General features: G+C 30.8%; 1 protein-coding gene across 1 annotated transcript; it reads right to left on the minus strand.

Moving 5' to 3' along the window:
- LOC130449793 (adhesion G protein-coupled receptor A3) lies at nucleotides 1–21886 on the minus strand. The gene is made up of 8 exons (XM_056787797.1): nucleotides 21470–21886; nucleotides 20105–20170; nucleotides 19830–20045; nucleotides 19534–19759; nucleotides 17608–17872; nucleotides 15163–15725; nucleotides 12701–13034; nucleotides 1–10976 (listed from the first exon to the last, which is right to left on the minus strand). The coding sequence occupies exons 1-8, from the start codon at nucleotides 21673–21675 to the stop codon at nucleotides 8533–8535; spliced, it is 4320 nt and encodes a 1439-aa protein (XP_056643775.1). The 5' UTR covers nucleotides 21676–21886; the 3' UTR covers nucleotides 1–8532.
- Nucleotides 21887–22462: the final 576 nt, after the last annotated feature.

Below are 22462 nucleotides of genomic sequence, written 5' to 3' on the forward strand. Positions count from 1 at the left end.
GCAATAAATTTATATTCTCACAACTAATTAGGTATAAATATTTTTCGATAATATACAGTAATACAATTTATGTTTCAACAGTCTTTAAAAATTATATAGTGTGTGACATAAATGCTACTATATAATATGATATTCATTTGAACATTTATCGACATATTGTTTATACATACAATATTTACAAACACATTAAGGCATGTATGCAGTAAGCATGTGATACATCGTATATTGAGCATTCTCTTTCATATCGCACTGATAAAAGTTTGAAAATATATGGTATTCATAGAAAAATCAATCTGGGAAGCCCCTGTATACATTAAGTAGAAAAAAATAGAGAGCTGTTTACTGTATACAATAAATCCGATGAAAATAACATCTTAACACAGATATTCTATATATACAGGGAGTATTTAGCATAGAAAACATAATAAACAATCTATAGAGTGACTCATTGAAAATACATATGATCAAAAATGACTAACGTGTTTTTTGCTATTGATTGATGTATCACATAAGCATATTTATATATAAACATTCACAATGTTTGCTTGGTATACAGTACGTTCCATTTTTTTGCAAAATAAATAAAATTTACGGTTTATTACAATACAAAACATGAAATTTTTACTTAACCTAAATCACAAATGTTCAATCGAGAAAAATATACAAAGTGCCGCACTCTAAAAACTATACTAAAGTTTTGTTCGTTTATCAGTGCCCTTTTATATCGTTATAGAAGTATAGGAACAAAAATAGTCAATCAGCATTTTTAGGCCTTTCGTGATAAATAGTTTTGATTTTAGGTCTCTCCAGATTAGAAATTAGTTGAAAATATTGAAGTTTCAATCCATTTAGGTCTTTATCTTAATATGACTCGACATTGACAATAATTATATTACAAAAAAAATATGAATATCAAACTAAAAATCTGTTTCAACCACGAAAAATATTTTTTTTATTTGTTACATTTCAAAAATATACCACCAATCAAATTATTCGAAGTTGCATCAAAATTTATAACAAACTTATTTAATGTTTTTTATCATAGACATTTTGTCTGTCTAATTCTCTTTTTATCGTATTTGATTCTATTACAAAAGTTTCGTGGTTCGTTAATGCAGTTTTATCTTTTTTGTCATACTGATGACCTTTTAATCAGATTATAAACACTGAGATGTTTGTCCTATGTAAACAGCGTTACAGTCATTACAAAGTTAGGATTATGAACCGAAGAATTAGTTTAGTTAGAACTGCGGTGGAATTTTCGACGTTTCGGCTCCTGCTTTGAAGCCATTATCAAGAGAGCGTTGGAGGTGTGGTGTTTATTCGTTCATTGATAACAAGTGGTCCGATTCCGTGGTCTTAACCTACCTACTCGACGCAACAAATCACCCCTTTTTTAGTTGATTCCAAGGTTTCAGTTAGTTGAATACCAGCAGTGACACTTTTATATTATTTTTTGAAATTAAATCGGAATATGCAAATTGTCAATGCAAAATCATATTTTGTTAAGGACCGAAAAGGTCGAAACATCAATATTATTGTTTTTTGAACTAACTTTTTATCAAAAGAGACCTATAATCAAGACAATTGATCAAGAAGAACATATTAAAATATTTAAACAGGAAAAAATTTATCTTCAGATCTATAGTCGAATGTTAAGTGAGAAAATTGATAAAAGCACCAAGAATAGAAATTAAAATATAAATGAGAAAATAAAAGAAAGCAACAAGAGCATGATGGAATCATAAAAAAATGACCAAAATTTAAACAAAGGAAATTGATGAAAAAACCCAGAATAGAAATGAAAACACAAATAAGAAGATAAAAGAGAACAACAAGAGCATGATGGAAACATAAAAAATGACAATTTCGACGAGAAAATGGTCAAAATTTGAAAGAAGGAAATTGATGGAATGAAAGCTCCATTATTTAACAGAAATGTAAGCATAAATAAAGAAGATATAAGAAAACAACAAGGGAAGAAATGAGAACATAAATAAGATTAAAGAAACTAGTGAAAGCAACAAGAGCATGAATGGAAACATAGATAAAAATGTACGAAAATCGACAAAAAAATACTGAAATTTATGAAAAAAAAATTATTTATAGATATTTATAGTCGATTCGTGAAGCGTGCTAAGCAATTTCACCTGAGTGAAAGCAATAAAAACACGGTTAATCCTCATAAATAATGAGACCAACGGTAGTTACTCATTAAATGAGTTTTCTATTCTTTTTATGCGAATCGCGTATCGAATCTTGTACCCCGAAAGTAGTCATTTTGTACTCCTAAAACCCCATTTTAATTATTTTATTTCAATTCCATTAAGTTCGCCAATTACAGAATATTAAAAATAATTATTAATATAATCAAAAAACGTCCAAAAATTCCCAAAATACTTTTTTATTATTTGTTAAAACATGATAATTTGAATAATAGTAATTGGTTAAATTTAAATATTTTGCAAACAGACCATTCAACCGCGTGTGACGTCACTAAATAGTAAACACCCGATGCGGTCCGATCAACTCCATTTAATTTACTTTATTTTTGGCTACCAGTAATTTTATTTTACTGTGGTTTAGAGACGAATTTACAGATTTTAAACCTAAATCAACTTTTTCTTGATTATTTTTATTTTCAATCAAAAAAATTATGGTGGTAGGTTGCTTTGCAGCCATTTATTATTTTGCTGAGGAATTTAGATACAATTTCATTGTAAGTATATACTATTCACTTTTTGGTTTTTTTTATCAAGTTATGATATTTGAGTTACTTAGGTTAAGTTTTTATTTCGTTATTTTGATAATATTTATTTTAAAGCTAGAAAAATAGATATACCGATTTCACAAATATAAATTGAAATTATAGTAGTAGAAACAATTCTATAGTTTGCCATAAACTACATATATTGTTCTTAGACATTAACAACCACAATTTAGTATTATTTATTGATTATTTATTATAAATTACCCATCCCTTATTATCATTATTACTACATGTTGAGAAAAAAAAATATTCAAAATTATATTTTGGTATGAAACTTTTTTTTATACAAACAATGATAAGAAATTAGTGATTTATAATGATTAACCTTGTATAATTAGTACTAACTATCGGTTTTTATCCCCAAACAAAAAATTAAAAATTTGTACTGTAGTTTCTTATACCATATGGAATAAATTTAGATATCGAATATCACCAATCTATTCCCTATGACTGTGGCACACTGTATTCAAAATTTTCAGGCATATTATAATTAAAATATATTTACACCACTAAAAATCTCAAAAATTAAAATATTAAAATATCAAGTATAAAAATCGGTTAAGCATGTGAGAGATAGGGGTAAATAGTACAATTCTATCCTGTAAATATGACCCCTTAAGTTATGTAAAAAATTGTGATGTAATTTTCATGTAGGGTTTCATTGAGTAGGCGCTTTAACAAAACGGGGCAATTCTATGTAACGTTCTCTAGTTACACCAGTTTATAAATGAACATTTTTTGGTGTTTGGATAGACACACGAGACCCAATATTGTATTGCCACCTATATCCTTCGATATAACTCACCTGGACTTTTTTATGAGGATATTTCATTTTCAATTTTCATTTCGAGACTGTTAAATAAACGGACAATCAATTTCATAACTGGATAAATGGTGACTTCGAAAAAAAAAGATGTATAAATACTGAAATGTAGTTGTTGTATGATGAGGCAATAATATCGAACGTACTCAGATCACAAAACTGTCATGGTTAGACAATGGTAATGTGAAGAACATAGTAACATAACCAGAACAAATAAATGATATGGCAACATTGTACAACATGATTGAAACAATGGGCAAAAATAAAAATTTGAGAAATCTACAAGAAAATAGTCAGATTACAATAAAGGAAATAGATCAAAAGAAAAAAAACAAGAAATCAAATTTTGATGAAAGCACCAAGAATAGAAATGATATAAATAAGAAGAAAGCGATAAGAGAAGAAATAAGAACATAAATAAGTATAAAGAAACCAATAAAGGCAAGAAGAATACGAATAAAAACATAAATAAAAAATTGACGGAATCAACAAAAAATAGAATATAATTAAAAAAATTGAAGAAATGAAGAAGAAAACATCAGAGAAAGGGAAGAAACCAAAAGTCTAGGGACAAAATTGATGAAAATCATGTTAATAAAAACCTGAATAAAAATATAGAAGAAAATAACAAGAAAATGAATAAGAACATAAATAGGTTTACGGAAACCAGTCAAAGTAACTCAGTGCGTGAAGGAAACATAAAAAAAGGAAAATTTCGACAAACGAAATTATAATTAAAGAAATAGACGAAATGAAGAAAAAAAAATAAACCAATAGTTGAATGAGGAAATTGATGAAAGCCACTATAATATGAACGAAAGCCCAAATAAGAAGACAGAAAAAGAACATGAGAAAGAATGAGAACATAAATAAATTAAAGAAATAAATTAGAGCAACAAGAGAATAAATTGAAATATAAATAAAAAATTCAGGAACTCGTCAAGAAATAGTCAAATATAATTAGTAAAAATTAGTAAAATTGATAAAATGGAGTAAATAAAACAAGGAATAAGAAAAAAATTATATGTTAAGTGAGAAATTTGATGAAAAAACCCAGAATAGAAATGAAAGCATAAATACGAAGATAAAAGAAAGCAACAAGATTAGAAATAAGAACATGAATAAGTTTGAGGAAACCAATACAAACAACAAGAAAATGAATATATCAAAATTAAAATTTCTACAGGGCAAATTATAACTGAGGAAATTGATGAGATGGAAAAGAGAAAAAACAAGAAAAGAGAAGAAATAAACCAATTGTTAAATGAGAAAATTGACGAAAGCCAATATAATATAAATAGAATATAGAAGAAAACAACACGAGGAAAAATGAGAAAATAAATATAAATAAAATTGAAGAAAACAATGAGAGCACTAAGAGAATAAATTGAAATATAAATGAAAAATTGACGGCATTGACAAAAATAGCCAAATATAATCAAGAATATTAATAAATGAAGTAGAAACAACAAGGAATAATACGAATGAAACAAAATGTTAAGTGCGAGAATTGATGAAAGCACAAAGAATAGAAAAGAAAACAAAAATAAGAATATAAAAGAGTATGATTGGAACATAAAAAATGACAATTTCTACAAATAAATGGTCAAAATTTAAATGGGGAAAATTAATGGAATGGAGGAGAAAATAATAAGGACAGAAGCCAAATGTAAAGTGAGAAAACTGATGAAAGCACCAAGAAAGAAATGAAAATATGAATAAGAATATAAAAATAAAGCAATTGTAAACTGAGAAAATAGATGGAAGTCATTATAAAATCATAAGATAATGATTGAAACATGAATTATAATTTAAAAAATTGATCAAATGGTGGAGAAGAAAACAAGAAGGGAAACCAAATGCTAAGTAAATAAAATTGATGAAAGCATCAAGAATATAAACGAGAACATAAATAAGAAGAAACCAAATGTTAAGTGAAAAAATTAATAAAAGCAGAACATAAATGAAAAGATAGAATGAAACAACCAAAGCATGAATAAAAACAAATAAAATTGGGGAGCACGAGGAGAGAATAGTCGAATTATAATTAAGAAAATTGATAAAGTGAAGAAGAAGAAAAACTAAATAGAATAGGAACTAAATGCTACATGAGAACATTGATAGAAGCATCAATTACACAAATAAAAAGAGATATGGAAGTGGAATCAAGAACTATAATGATGATTAGAGATTGATTGAGGTGTATTCTAGTATATTAAAAATAGAAGAAAAAATAAAGAATGGAATATTAAACGGATAAGTGTGCATGTATAGGACAATGGACGATAACGAAAGGGCAATTGAAACAGAAATTAAATTCTCTATTGTTGCATCAAAAAGCATCAACGAACTACAACCCAAATCAGGTGGAATATTTTGGAATAATTAAATTCAAATATCTCTAAAAGGAGTAATATTTTGAAAATATAAAAAGTATACTCAAGTTTTCTAAAAATAATGAAACTATTCAAAAAAGTGAATAAACGAGCGACAAAAATTTGTAGCTGATTTCTTTTAATGCATAGTAAATACAACTTGTCTCATTATTTATGTATTACCCTGTATTTATTTTATTCAAGCATTTTTTTTATTACTCCAATCTATCACTGTACTATTTACCCCAATTTGTACCGGATAAACAAATAAATTATTAAATTTTTCTTTCCTATTAAATATTAAAAATATATACAGGTTCATTCAAATAAATAATATCACTCTAAGAAAAGTAAATTAAAATCCGTCATGGTTTTTACTACACCTAATTCATTAAAAATATATACAGAATGTTTAAAATAAAATTAATAAAATTTAGACACCACAAATGTAAGGAACAAATAGAAATTTTTCAATAGACCTAAAAGAAATTAAGACAAGTCCAATTCTGATGAAAATGATATAAAATAAAATGAAAAATATTTATCGAAAGACAAGATACGAGCAACATGGATACTCAACAAAGCAGACAAAGACAAATATATGGGAAAGGAAAATATACTTTCTTCGAATATATTATTATTTGTCCAAACTGTTATCTGTTTTTAGTCCAAAGATTTTTTTAGAATTTTGATTAATATTGACTCACCTTGTACGTTTTAACAAAAAGCATGTTGTAAATTTGTCGCAGAAATCAAACTTCAGGCCTTAAATCAAAACAGTAAAAACTTTTCAGTGACACTAGTAGATAAAACCTTGATACATAATTATGTTTAAATGTTTATAAAAATCGAAGTTGGGTCGGATCGTCAAAAAATATTATCCATTACAAATTTATTGAAAAAAAAAATTAAAAGCAAGACCAATCATCAGCGAATTGATTAAATATTAATAAGGGACTATTCCCTCAACAATTCGAACTACCCATGAAAGCCACAGACCTGATAAGAGGTTTGTTCTTGGTAGCTGCACTGGAACTGGACTAGTGTAGGCCAGTTCATGAGTGTATAGAATTAGTTCGATCGGATACAAAGGAAGATATAGTGTAGAGTAGTGCAGAGAGCAATGATTGTTATATTTGAGGTTATTTGATGCGATTCAGGCCTTGTAGTATTAACAATAATGGAAAACGATTTCTTTAATTTTTGATATTTTACAATCGTCTGATGACGAAGATGTAGTGCCACCGTACACTAGAACTGACTCGACTAAAAACAAGAGAAAATACTCAGAAATCCGAAAAAATAATAAAAAGATACTCAGGCAGAGAAAGTGAATATAGATGCGTAATAAACTACAAAATATTTAAGAGCACTTTAGAAACAAAGAATTAAGAAGATACCAAGATGACAAAAAATCAAGAGAGGTCACAATTAATTACTAAGTACCTTATATAAGTGACTTCTTTTAATAAATCATGAAAAAGTTGAAAAATGGACAAATACTTTGAAGGAATATTAAATAGATAAGAGGAGGAACCTGAACGACATCCTCCTCGAGCTCTACAGCCTACAGAAGTTCAAGATCAATATCCACATGAACCAGCACTTGAACTACTCCAGTGCTTGCTTTTTATATAAAAAAACCTGAGAGTAACACTCAAGTAAAAATGAGGAGCGTACTGAAATAAATAGAAGATTAGCCAAAGGAAGTAAAGCCGTGGAATAATTAGGTTGATAAGATCAAAGGAGTTATCAAGAGAAGCCAAAATTAGAATACCTAACAATAATACGACCAACAGTTACGTACGGAAGTAAAACATGGGTTTAAGCAAAGGCTAATCAAACAAAACTGGTTGTATGGGAAAGGAAAAGGAGGACTTGGGAAAAAAGAACTGAAGGTATATATATACATAAAAGCTCAAAGAGAAAGATGGTATAGACTACTAAAAGAATTCCTTGAAATAGATTTGCAGAATATGGTTATTGAAGAAGGACAAGAAGGTAAAAGGAGGGAAAGACCAAAGAAAAAAATGGTTAAATGAAGTTTTAATCGTGCAGAATCGCGACCTGTAGAGAAGAAAAGATGATACGACCCTGGAGAGAATAACATTGACCGAAAGGTGGTGAATGAAACAATCTCAGAGATATACAGCATCTTAACTCGGTTATTTGGTGTCATATAAAAAACTCTATAATTCAAAGAGAAGAAAGGAGTTGAATTTAAGGTTATGTCGTGTAAAAATTATCTTCAAAATAGTTATTACGTCCCTGGACAATAATATTTAACGAAAGGTGGTGAATTAAACAATCTTAAAGATAAACAGCCTCTTATTTCGTTAATTGGGTTATCGGGTGTCATATAAATAACTCAAAAAAACGAAAGAACATTCCAAATTGAGGTTATATCGTTGTAAATAATTGATCACAATTATTTTTCATAATCAAATAAATTAAACACTCCGTACATTCCATTATCTAAAATATACAACTAACTGTTGCCCTACAACGGCTAATCACTCAATTACATAGAACCATAACTAGTAGCGGCATCTATTCTACAGTATTTAAACTCTCGTTTCGACATCGTCGCTTATAATATCAAATTCGTCGTGACTCCTCAAATCTCTCCTTTGTCTATTATCACTTATAAAAGAATTAATCTCCGAATCGGATAGGCAAGAACTACCATAAACATTTTTATGTCGTTTAGATTGCGGTCCCCGTCTAATCTGTTGGTATAGTTCGTCCAAATCGCTAACCGATACGCTACTAGCTCTACTACGTCCGTCGCCTTTACCTAATCTCGAATCTTGAGGATTTACGTATATTCTAGGCGTGGAAGCTCCACCTACAGACGACGTATCCATACCGCTCAAATTACAACTTACAGATTCACCCGTTTTACCGCTTTTCTGATAATATTCGTTATCTTGTTCAGTTAAAACGCTCAAAGGACTATTCTCCCTTCTTACCGAAGGTACCGCTTCGCTAGTTTCGGTCGTATTAAAACTCTCCCTAACCACTTTATCCGGACTCATCTTATCCAATATCGAATCCGATATCGTTTCCGAACTATAATCCAAAGTACACTGCTGCGATACGGAATGCATATTATTTTCCGAACTCTTTTTCCTAATCTTATTCCTCGTCAATTCCTTATCGCGCAACCTTTCCGCGTGTTTCACTATATCATCCACCGGTATATTATTTTCCGAATCGAAATCCTCGGCGCTATCCGAAAATATATTCGGATTCTTCCGGTGTTTCGTTTTGTATTTTTGTTCGACGTGTATATTAGTGTTATTTACTTTCGTATTCGTTCCGAACATATTTTGTTCGGAATGATTTTTAATTTTTAGTTTCGGTTCGGAAAACACCGAAGCCGTATCGCTGTTCACGTCTCTCGGCGGTTTAGGTAGGTTATTTTTTCTTTTTTGGCGTTTAAAAAATTTCCTCGCCACGGTACTCTGGTGCGGGTTGTAAAATAATTCGGCGTTAGTGGGATTTTCGATTATGTTCGGTATGATGCTGGTTCGGTATTGCGCTCGGTGTAGTACTACTAAATTAACGTTGTTTATTTTAGCGCCGTTAGTGTCGCGAAAACTTTCGTTCAAATCCACTGCTCCTTTAAGGGCGTTACTAGTTCTAGATTTAGTACTAGCCCTACTTGTAGATCTAGATATGATTTGGGATTCTATGTTATTAACCGGAGGTAAGGGAAGGGGTTGTATTTGTATTTGGGGGACGTTTAATACCGTATCGGAAACGTGTCGTGATCTACAGATACGTTTATTTTTTAACCACCTAAATAATAGAACCCATTGCGTTCTGACGTCATTACGCGCTATACAATAAAAAAATAAAGTAAAAGCGCTCAAAGTAGTCGATAATATGGCGAATAAAATACTAAAAAAATCCATTTCGAACGAGATCATATGAAAAGGAGAGGCGGTAGCGAACGCGCAACTCAACCAAGTCATTATATAAATAAATAAAAATATAACGTAAGCCTTTAGTTGAGCGGATGGGGCGTGTTCGGGATCTTCTACATCGCTAGAAGCCGTTTTCGTTGATATACTTCGAGTTTCTATTCGAGGAAAATTCGGTTCGGATTCTAATAGATCCAAATCGACGTGTTCGGTAGCTTGAGTACCTTCGCTTAAATGTCCGTTAGCGTCCGAATTGTAAACGGCGCATCTTATTAAAAGGAAAAATATCACTAGAAATATAACGAGGATTATACAAGGGATGTAGAGGGCGCTTAAAGCCGGACCGGTTTTAAGGAAACAATAGCCCGTCGAAGCGTATTCGTTCATATTTATAGCGGCGGATAGACCGCATATTATCAAGCCTATACCCCAACCTACTAAATATAAACCTAATATGGGTTTTTGTATGGGGTAATCCGATTGTAAATCGTCGTCTTGTAAACCTATTATATCGTTTTTACTTAAACGTTTGTACATGCAATTAACGCCGACGCACATCCACAATAAGGAACATAAAGTGAAATAATGTAAAATCATACCGACGATTTGACATAATTTGACATCTTCTGTTTGAAATATTCCAAATATATACATGAAAGTCAATAATGAGATCGAAATCCAAGTATTTATAAGGGAATGTTTCGTTTTTTTCGGTATTTGTATCGTTACGTAGCAAAGAGAATAAGTTAAAATAACGATTAGAAATGTGGTGAATAATATAAAAACCCCTACGTATACCGCGGGGTGATTTAATTTAAATCTTGCGCCGATTTGTCGATCGTTTATTACGGTTACTTCTTGTAACAAACCGTAATAGCCGAAATGTTCGCAAGAAAATACAGTGTGTTCTTGTAAATCGTGCGAAAATCTGCATCCTTTCGAAGTCCAGCTTCCCGAACCATTGTTACTAGAAGAATTCCACCATACGGGTATGAAGGGCGTAACTTCGTAGATTGTTGTTGTAGGTGTACGCAGCATTATGTAAACTGGATCCGTGAGGTTCGTTACGGAAAAATCAACTGAAACATAGATTATTTCTCTTGAACTAATTTCTAGGAAGGTCTATTTATTTATTTGTTTTGTTTCTTTTGAGAATTTCTTTTGGGATATATAAACAAGTTTGTTGAGCGCAGTTTAGTTCAGTTTGTGAGAAATAGTGTCATAGTGGATAGACCGCAAAAGAATTCAAATAAACTATATAAATTAGTTAAGTGTTAGTGATAAGTGAATTATAGTGTAGTGTAACGTGTTTAAATTAAGAAGGTAAAGACAGTGTTTATTATTATTTCTACTATCAAGCTCATGTATTCTTATTTTTTATTGTAAACAATTGTGAACCGATTTCCTTTGTTAACATTCTATACCAATAAAGTGTTGTTCCTGTGCCCAGTGTTTTACGTTTTTCATTTTTGAGCAAAGTCAATAAATCCTAATTTTTAATGCTTGTTGAGTGTGTTGTGTAAATTTGTGTTTTAGATATCCGTAAGTTGTTGGCTGTATATGTATAACTAATATGACGCTTCAGTCGAAGAATTATACCACATGATCTCTTTTGACACTCTGAGCCAACGTCAGTTAGCCCTAACCTTCAAAAGACACGTTTATAATTTTGACGGTTGTAGTACTATTATTTTGTGAGTTGTAGCATTTTGAGTGAAGTAGTTTTAAACAAATGATAAATTTTGTGTGTTAATCGCTTTGCCCTAGAAAAATCAACCATTGGGAAGTGGTTTGCTAAATTTAAACAATGCGATGATGCAGTGAGCACCCTAAAAAGACTGTCATTGAAGAAGGCAACAAAAAAATACAAAAAATAATTTCAGACACCTGTAAAGTGGAGCTGATTAAGATAGCTGAGACTTAAGATATCATTTTCGTTTTTTTGTGTATATTAACAAAAAAAAACATTAACTTCGTTTAAGGTTTTGCAAAAAAGTTTATATTTGAAAAAGTACATTTATGCTAGCTATGATATTTCTCATATTTTTTTCATAAATCTAAAACAAATATTTTCAAAAAAATTAATAAAATCGGATAATTTTTCGATTTTCTAGAGCCACAAAAACAACGATACAATAGCAATAGTATAAAATTGGGTTTCGACTAATTTTGCTAAAACTTGACACATTGATAGTTTGGAGCAAGCTGATTAAATGTCTTACTGGGTCGTTAATGGGGTATGTATGTTGCATAAGTAACTTCATAAACATTAATTAGTCAATTGAGACAAGATGAAATAGTCCCAGTCACTGAAGAGAAGGTTGAAGAGCCCCCGCCACTTAAGACAAGACTCACCTTTTAAGACTTTCAAACAGCTTTCTTTGAATTATAATTATGCCAAGTTTCAAAAAGATTAGCCAAAAGCCAATTCCCTTCTTCCCAGTGTACCTTCGGAGTCTTCTGGGGTAGTTTTGGGGGAGTTTGTGGATTCCATTGAAACTTAAAACTATCATTGTGCAAAGTTTCAGAACAATTGGACAAAACACATTTCCCTTCCTCCCAGGGTACCTGTGGACCCTTTGGGGATAGTTTTGGGGTTTTAAACCCATTGAGACTTTTAATCAGCTTACTACAAATTAACATTGTGCCAAGTTTCAGAAAAATGGGCCGAAACCTAATTTTATAAAGATTGATCAGTGACTTTTCGATATCTGACAATAAAGATGTTTTATTAAAATTTAAAGATAGGTGCTCAATAGAAGATCCTGTAGAAACAAATATTAAAATAATAGTAAGTTTATACCTAATTGAACTCCAACGACTGCCGATGTAACATCTTCTTTTCCAAACCGCTTTCTATCGATAGAAAACAATTTGCTATTCGAATGCATTGCTACAAGTATGTCATAATCTTTATTTGTCAAATTTTCTTTATTCTTTAACTGTCTAAAAAGAGTTTCGGGTATTGTAACTGAAGCTTCAGTGATTTTTCCTTGATAACTAGAAATTTCCTGTTGATGACTGGGCGCACAAGAAAACAGAGAATCTTTCTTGTTGTTCGGATTACTGTACAGGGTACATGTAAGGCCCCTGAAGTTTTCTTTTCTCACAGGAAATATTTCTATAGCCAGATTGTTCTGAAATAAGTAAAACAAATTTAATTTAGATTAAAAATTATTGTAATTGAACGCAATAGATAAAAGGTTGGAGAGGAATAGGTCATTATCTTACTAACACACACACAAGTAATAATTATACCTATTGCATAAATAGGAGAAGGATTTTTTTATAAAAAAGGACACTTTATTTAAAATGTACTAAAAAATAAAAATTTTATTAATGACTCATGAAAAACTGGCAATAGTTTCAAACATCCTTCAAAACCAAAACAGACCAAATTCAGTGTCCACCAATAAAACTAAACAATATGGAACTACCCAAAAAAGGGTTCGAATGTTTTACAAACTGAATACTTGCAATCGAAGGATGCATGGAAACAGATCTGAATTCCTGGACTTATAGAAATGAAAAAAAAAAACTAATAACTCCCGATTCACTTAGCAAGAACGAAGCACTAACGCTTTTCGCTGTCCCAGAATCATTCTGTGGTTACACAAGGCTCCTATAAGAGATGTAGAACCAGAAGTGGTGGTGCCCAAGATAGATTACTCAATACCATTATAGCAGAGGTTTTTTTATTTGTAGATTCGTCCATAAATGTAAATAGCCAGCAATGGGAATTTGCTTGAAACCCTTCTTAATATGGGGAAAACAGTAAACTTTATGGTTAGGTGCAATATAAGCATAGTCTACACTTATGAAAACAAAAATGATGAGAGTCTTTGTTAGGAGGGAACCAAGCAGTGCCAAACTTCTACCCCAGAAGATAGATTAGGAAAATTAAAAAGACTTAGTAACGTACATATTAAACGACAGTTACATAGGAACAGGAAAAGCTGTAAATCAATGTTTATCTGGTGAGAGACCACCAAAACTCAAAATAAATCCCCTTAACTGATTCAAGCTCGGCACAGGTGATGATTCTGGAATATTGAGTGCTAATGCCAAATCATACTGGATATGTCTAAATAAATCTGGGTCTCTGCCCACATCCAAAATAAAAGAAAATTAGGCCAATATACGCTCTTTACTATCTCAAAACTTTTTTGTCATTAATTTAATGTTCCTATAAGAGTTTCAGACGAGGAAGTTGGTGGTGTCCAGGGTAGATCACTCTAAAAAGTCTCTTAAGAAATTTAATACCTCTAGATCAGAGGTTTTCAATTTTTTTCTCTTTGTGAAAATATTATTGACCCCTGCTTCTAGATTTCAACCATATTCCCAAACTCGTCCATAAATGTGAATATCCAAAAAGGAAAATTTTTTTTAAAGCCCTGGACTTCACTTGAACTACTTTAGGAATCACTGATCTAACGATGGTAATTTGTGTTATGAATAACTTCATTGGATCGAAAAGTTATTTGGCTACAGAAAAACTATCTCCCTTACTGAATATTGTTCTTTGATGAGAGTTGGTCTATAGCTAAATACAGATTCTGTTTGGAGGAGATACGTAAGCACAAAAAATGTTTCAGACGAGAAACCTATAAGAGTGAAGATCTATCCTTGAAGCAAGTACAGATACTGTTGATAACAGAAACAAATATGAGGAAAGGACAGTAAACCTTATGGTTACAGTGTACTATGAACCCTAATAATAATTCAAGTATGTTTTCCAAAGGATTATAGTTAATGTAAAAGACGCTGACTGTGCAAGTTTTTATCTATAAATATGAAGATGTATGTAAATCAAAAGAAGTCAAAGTAAAGTAAAAGTTGAGTTGAAGTAGTGAATTTGATTAGGACTCACAGTTTATAATTTTCACTTTTAAATAAAACAAAAACGTTAATTACATCAAAAAAGTTAAAAGTTTAAGAGATTTTGTTACTATGAAATCAAGCACTTATAGTTCTACACTGCAAGATAGATGGGTCAATCTACTGAACACACTGTTTACACCATCACTACACCAACACTCACAATTACACTGTCTGATGTACGTTTTGATAACCAAGTTATGGTCTCCAGAGACTGAAGGTAATTTACTTTTAGCCTCAAACGGTGTAATCGTGTATTATGGTGTAATGGTGGTGTAAACTGTGTTCAGTATGATTATCACCAATAGTTCCAGAAATTTCAATTTAGACGAGATAATGTGAGAAATTTCGTTAAAAAAAAATTGTTGCAATTAATTAACAACGAACCTTATGGAAATTGGTGGGATTTAGAAAGAGGGCAATTTTTTCTGTGGCGGAAATCAATCTTCGTGATGTACCATACTCCAAATCGGTTTGTCTCAAATAACCCCTTGACAAATCCATCAAATTATTCGCCGAATCCATCAAAATAGAAGCTATAGTTCCGACGTGTTCTTTAGGAGCGTATTTTACATAATTTTCTATTGTACAAACGGCGTAATATAAATCGACGACGTCTTTAAATATGGTTTTGTTCATCGTGTAATTTCTAAAATGTTTCGCACTTTCTTCTATACTTGTATTTACCATAGAAAATTGTTTCAATATCTTAGTATTATCTGAGATGTAGGAACACATAGTCGTATTTAGATTCGACCATTCCCCGGTTTCGGTACACGTGTAAGAAGCTTTTTGGTGAGTAACGTCATAATTTAAATTTAGAGATTCGCACGGCATGGTTATTGTGAAATTCGCTATTCCCCGTGGCCAATTGTACACTCCCTTATTATTTTTCGTTATCGTCATTGGACAGTATTTCGTTTCATTAGAGATCACCACAACAGTTATACCTACAAAATATAAATACAGTTTAATTTATAAAATTTGAATTATCCAAAAAAATAATAGTAATAAAATTATATTGTTAGAACTGCCAGAACTAAATAATCCCAATTAAATATTGGAACAATTAAAATAAAAGCTATAGTCGATAATATTTTTGATAAATGATTTAGTTAAAGCCTATTTTTTGAGCGACTCATGTGGTGGTTCTAACTAACTCCCATCCGTAAGCATTAGTCCTGATCAGAGCTCCAAGGGAGTAGCAAAATGTCCTCTGCATCTTTTTATTATTCACTTTTTTTTCTTTATTTGCAAATTTATAATCTACTTCCAATGAGTAATAAGTAGATGGTAAGATGCAAAATGCAGGTAAATTTCTTGGCAGCTACCATTCATTAACGGTTTTCCGTTAGCTAATCTTCATGCTATTGTCTTGTTAGTCTTCTTCCTTGCAGTGTGAGGTTGAACAGAGTGTCGATTGGTTGCTATAATTTGCACAGCAGTCTTTATTAGGGTGATTCATTTGGTGCTCAAGCAAAATATTAAATCTACACATAGAAAAAAAATTCTCTTAATATCAATATTAAGTACTTACAATTTGAATATAAAGTTTTACCATTTAAAATGGATCTAGAAATTTTTTTTCAAATTTCTAATACCTACTCACTTCTTACAATAATGCAAATCAGTTTGATGGACCTTGTGGGCAATTTTATGTTTTTCTGTGTAGCTCCCACTGGTTCACCAATAGGAGCTGTTAAAGCATAGTTTTTTGAAGAAAAATTGTTCACCTATTGGTAAACCAGTGCAAATTACACAAAAAATAACTCTAAAAGCATAAAATTTCCCACAAGGTCCATCAAAATGATTTGCATTATTGTAAAAAATGAGTAAGTATTAGAAATTTGAAAAAAAAATTTCTAGATCCATTTTAAAGGTAAAAATTTATATTCAAATTATAAATACTTAAAATCGATATTAAGAGCTCAAACTTAGTGAGAATTTTTTTCTGTATGTTAATATTTTGCTTGAGCACCAAAAACATTTTTTTTTTTCAAAAATGAATCAGTCTTTATATTTGTTTAACATCGTTGATGAATGTTTCATTTAGGTGATTGTGGATAGTTAAATTTGCAGAGTTTTGGATTCAAATGACAGGAGAATTTTTGTGTTTGAAAGCTTACTACATCCCCAGAGTTCAATTCCATATGTTCACATCATGTGTTAGATGGTTTTGAAGATTTTTCTGATGCAGTTGGATTTTTATTTGATTACATCACTGCTGTATCATTTGCAAACATTGGTATGATTGTCCTAGGAGTAGATGGTATACTGGCTGTGAATAGTAGATATGAAAATGGCCCCAGAACATTGCCTTGGGGGTACACATGAATTTATTTTATGATAATCTAATAGTTCTTCGTCGAATTTAACTCTAAAGTGACTATCTTCAAGGTATAATTTGTAGATTAGGATCTATTGTCTCCCCCTTACTTGCTGCGATACTGGGGAGCCCAATGTTCACAGCTGATCTGTTAATCCCACTCCTCTTAAAAAGTGCAGAATATGGAATGGTTTTATTATTTTCATCTTCTGTTTCATATGCTCCCAGGTGCAGTGCTTTGGAATTCTGTAGTGTCTCACACTTTTGGAGCTTTTGTCCACTGCACAACAGAATCTGCACGCTGCATTATCTGATAATTCCTGTATAAACTACTGTTTAGGTAGGTACCTTCCTTTAAAGAACAGTTGACGTACTAGAAATTGTTTCTTAGGCTTTTAATACAAGTTTGTAGTTAAATGATTTATTATAAAATTAGTTACGATACAGAGATGCTAGCCGCATTCAAACACTAATTTATAGTGGGCAATTTCGACTAATAATCATACCTTTTGAGTGATTGCCATGTAGAGATAAAAACTGACAGTTCCATATCCCTGTGTGATTTTTTGTCAGTTTCGGTATGACAAGAGTACTGGATATTCTTCCTGCACTTCCCAGTAATTCGTTTTCGACGTGGATATCGGAAAAATGTAGTTCGGGGTTGGAATCCAACCAAGTCCATTGTATACCGCTTTGTAGAGGGTCCTCCAGAGAATCGGAAATACTAGGAGCGAAGCACTGCATAGTTAGAGAATCCCCTTCAAATGCCACCTGTAGATACAACTAACTTTTAGTACTAAATTTAGTCAGTTCTGTATAATACAATCAAATGCAAATAAAATATAATTAATAGGTATAAGATAAATTGATTTCTTTGATTTATTTCTTGGGCCTTTTTTATAATTTTGTTGATAAAGTATCTTGATTTTTAGGTCTTTGTCAAAATTTTGTCTATTTCTGAACGAAATTTCGATTAGAGGAAACCTAAAATTAAAATAATTTATGAACAATATGAATATAATTTAATATGACGATGCCGTGTGTGAAATATAGACAATATAGACTGACATAAATATGTAATACTGACTGATTGATTAATAATACTGATGACATAGATGAAAATTAAAACCTGTACAAGTGACAGTAATAAAGTATATTGAAAATTTCTGGTGATTTATTTTTTCTTTCAGATCCATTTGTGGTCACACTCACCCTAAGAACAACAACTGAAACAGGTACGAGTTGTAAATTGTCATTTGAAAAAAAAGACAATTTTATTTTAAAAATAAGCCAAGTGGCATATCATTATGATTGGTGGTTAATTTTCGTTCTAGTGGTACCCTAGTTTTATATTTTTGCATGAGAAATATAAAAAAACTTAATAAGTAATTATTAATATCATAATAACTTTCAAAATGCACTTTTCCAATTTCTATATAATGGGAAAGAATTTATTTTGCACACATCATTTTTTTATAAAATAATTTCCTAAATCCACAAAACGCTCCAGAAATACATAAAATCACTCCAATTATGATCAAGGAGTTGCGGAAAAACGGAGAAACTCTAATCATATGTATATTTAATGCAGTCTTAAAACAAAACCACTGGCCAGAACGGCTCCAAACTGCAAAAAGAATTGATATCTTAAAACAAGGTAAAGAACCAAGTAAGGTTACTTCTTACAGTCCTATCAGTCTACTGCCAATCATCTCAAAGGCTCCTATTTCAAAAAATAAACACAGATCCCAACACAAATGATTGCATCCTATCTCAATAGTTGTGATTCTGGCAGATCATACCATTGAGCAACGAATCCACAGATTAAGCTAATTAATAGTTTTAGAACTCAAAAGATCTGGCATCTATGCCTATTATAGAAAATTAAAAAGTATGTTTCCCTAAGTTGCTGCGATTGTATCTTAGTGAGGGGAAACCTAGAGTTGGTGTGATCAAAGCAGTGACTTACAGTTTTCCTATAACAGAGGGAGGCCCACAGGGAAGCGTCTTGGGTTCTTTAATGTACACAATCTACATTCTATCCATAACTTTCTATTTTATTCTATTCTAATAAAAATTTTTGACACTATCTTAGCTCATTTCGTATTATTCTTGGTCTTCCATTGAATTTCTTTTTTGCCGTTCTTGCTTGTATGCCATTTTGTAACATGCTTAAGGTATCTTAGCTGTACTTCTATTTTAGTATCTATAGGTTTTATTCCTAGATTTTCCTTGTATGAATTATTTATATTTATTTATTATTATTATTTATATTTATTTATAATATTTATTTATAATTCCTACAAAGTTTTATGTTGTTTGAGAGCAAACAAATAATGAGATCCAGAAGAATTTCAAAATAATTGATACAAAATCTATTAGAAGTATGGACTAAACCCTGGGAACAAGAAATCAATCACACTGATTTTTACCTGATCTTCATTGGGCCTTAATTCTATTATTGGTAGGCCACTGTTTCCAGCTGGTGATTTACAATGTATATCATCTCCGATTTTCAATTTTCTCAACGGCCTTCCTTTGAAAGTTGATGGAGACATACACTTAGGATTTGACAGTAGTTTAACAGACTGCCTCAGTATCCAATCGTGTAACCACAACAAACTGCAATCACATACTAATGGATTATTAGATATGTCCCTAGAAAAATAAGTTTAAATCAATTTCTTCAATTATACACTAAACTATGTATTGATATTGATGTACTTACAACTGTTTTATTTTTTCCAAAGGTGCAAACGTCCCAATAGTGATAGCACTGATATGATTCTGATTCAATTTTAATTTTTCCAAATGGATCAATCCACTGAAAGCCAACAGATCTATGTGCTTGATATTATTAGCAGATAAATCGAGTCTTTTTATATTTGGGACTTCATTGAACTGATGAGCCTTGAGTTCTGTTAATTGGTTCCTACTTAGATTTCTATAAATAAAAAAAAATAGTTTCACTATTGAATTAATCACAAAGAACTGCTAGCTTACAATTTTTGCAGGGCAATAAGCTCTACTTTCGGAAAGAATGAAGTCAAGCCATTCCCAGATAAATTTCTACAAAAAAATATTATAATTAGCAAATAATCAAATGGTACCATTGTATTCTAGGATAATACTGCCATTTTTGCTATCCACAAAGGTGACATCAGAAGCATTCCTTTTGTACGAAATCTCAGATAATTCGAACTTATTTAAGGATAGCTCATTCAATTCTATGTTCCATTTAACTTCACTCAAATCAAATGAATTGAGATATTTACAACCCCCCTTACTGATGCAGCACCAACTTTTGTTTTACGAAAATAACTCTGTTCAATTAATTGACAAATTATTGAAAAGTTTAAGGGGATATTTACTTGTTTTGTGATTAATACTTAGTACTTTTGTATTGACAAATACATTTTAGGTTAGAAAACAATGATCTGAATGAAAGTCTCGGTTTGTCATTTCATTTGACCCACCATATCAAAGGGAGAACAGGTGAGCTAATATTATCAGCTCAATTTGGGAAAAATTAGATCATTTGGAAAAGGAAATATACGGTTATAGCATCTATAAAGCTACACAACCAAAAAAATAGAAAATCAAATTTGATAAAACAAAATTTTAGCTTATAAATTTGACTTTATAATTAAATGATCAAAATAAGCAACTATTTTCTTGATCCTACTTGGCATAATGCAATCAAGATGTTGCACCATGATCTGCAAACTTTACCACTCCAAAAGCTATAAATAATATTTAATATTAACTTTTTGCTATTTTTACATTCTCAAGTGTAGGATGAGGATTCTGGTCTTGTTTTCATATTTCCTTTCTCGTTAATCTGGCTTCATTCTCAGAATACGTCCATAGTTATTCAGTTATTTTTTTATTTATTCTCTTCCTTAGTGATTCTTATTTTGTTTCTTTTTGAATAGCTTCATTCCATATCTTGTCCTGTTTAGTTTATTCAATGTTTTCTCGAGGTCCATTGCATTGACTTTTGTCTCATTTTTCCTTTTAATTCAATTTTCTGTGCCTATAGTTAATACTAAGTTTGAATTCCTGGAACTGTTGATGATATTCATAATGAACACACTGTTTACACAACACCAACACTCACAATTACACTGTCTGACGCACGTTTCGGTAACAAAATTATCGTCATCAGTTGTAGTTTAGCTTCAGCTTCTGCATACTTGTAGCATAACAATATTTAAGAATTGAAAAAGTTATAATAATAGAGTGTCATATGGATATGTGATATAAATTTTTGAAAAAGAAAAGATATAACTAAAAGATGAATAAAACTATATAAAATGTAAATATTAAATCAGGTATACACGTTTCTATTAAAAATAAAATACTCACAATTGTATAATTTCACTAGCTAAATTTAATAAATCCAATTCGTCTAAATGATATATTTTATTATGCTCCCCACATGTCATTTTTAAAAAGCCTTCATTAGGAGAAATCTGCTTACAAATACATTTAACTGGGCATTTTACCTCTTGAGCATAGCTTTTGTTTATTAGTAAGATACTCAAAAATAGCAAAGATATCAGTGAATACATTTTTCCTATTAGAAAACTGTATAACCAGACATTTCAAATTATTTTTAAATAACATAACTAAAAAGAAGTGCTTTAATTCACTATGTATTGATATGTGTATCCAATTATGTTAAATCTCATCGTTTACATGGGTTTAAATGCTTAGCAACAATCTACAAGATCAGAGATAAAACAATAATCAGTACAACAAATCAACATTTTGACAACTGACAACTTTGATAGAATCTAGTTGTTATAATCTTCTTCTATTTTGTTGCCAATATCAAGAAGAATCACGGTCTGATATGTAAGACCATGGGTGGACCCCTCTTTCAAATAACCAAATAATGTGTCCGTTAGCATCAATAAAAACAAATATTTGAAAATGTCTCTTAAAATAAAACCGTTATAATAAAATGTTGTTTTCGTTACTTAGCTCAATGTGATTTAGTTGTATGAAGTATCCACGAAACTTGTCTTGCTCTAATGGATTTCTATCGAATTTTCTAAGCTAGTAAAGCGATAGAATGGAGTGCTTTAAATAAAGGTAACAGGTACGAACATAGAATTAATTTATTTTCAAATTAGTTCTAACATCATTTTATTTGCAAATACAAATATAATATTGATTTATTTAATTGCTATTAACTCATAGCACCTTGGGAATACTATAGGGTCAAATACTTGCACATGATGAGAATATACATGTCCCAATTCTTGAAAATATACAAGTCTCTCTAAGAGAATCAAACTTTCTATTATTGGGGCCTTCCTTAGCAAGTAGAAAAAGTAAATTTCATATTCACGT

This window comes from Diorhabda sublineata, chromosome 10, assembly GCF_026230105.1.
Source record: "Diorhabda sublineata isolate icDioSubl1.1 chromosome 10, icDioSubl1.1, whole genome shotgun sequence".
Lineage (NCBI taxonomy): Eukaryota > Metazoa > Arthropoda > Insecta > Coleoptera > Chrysomelidae > Diorhabda > Diorhabda sublineata.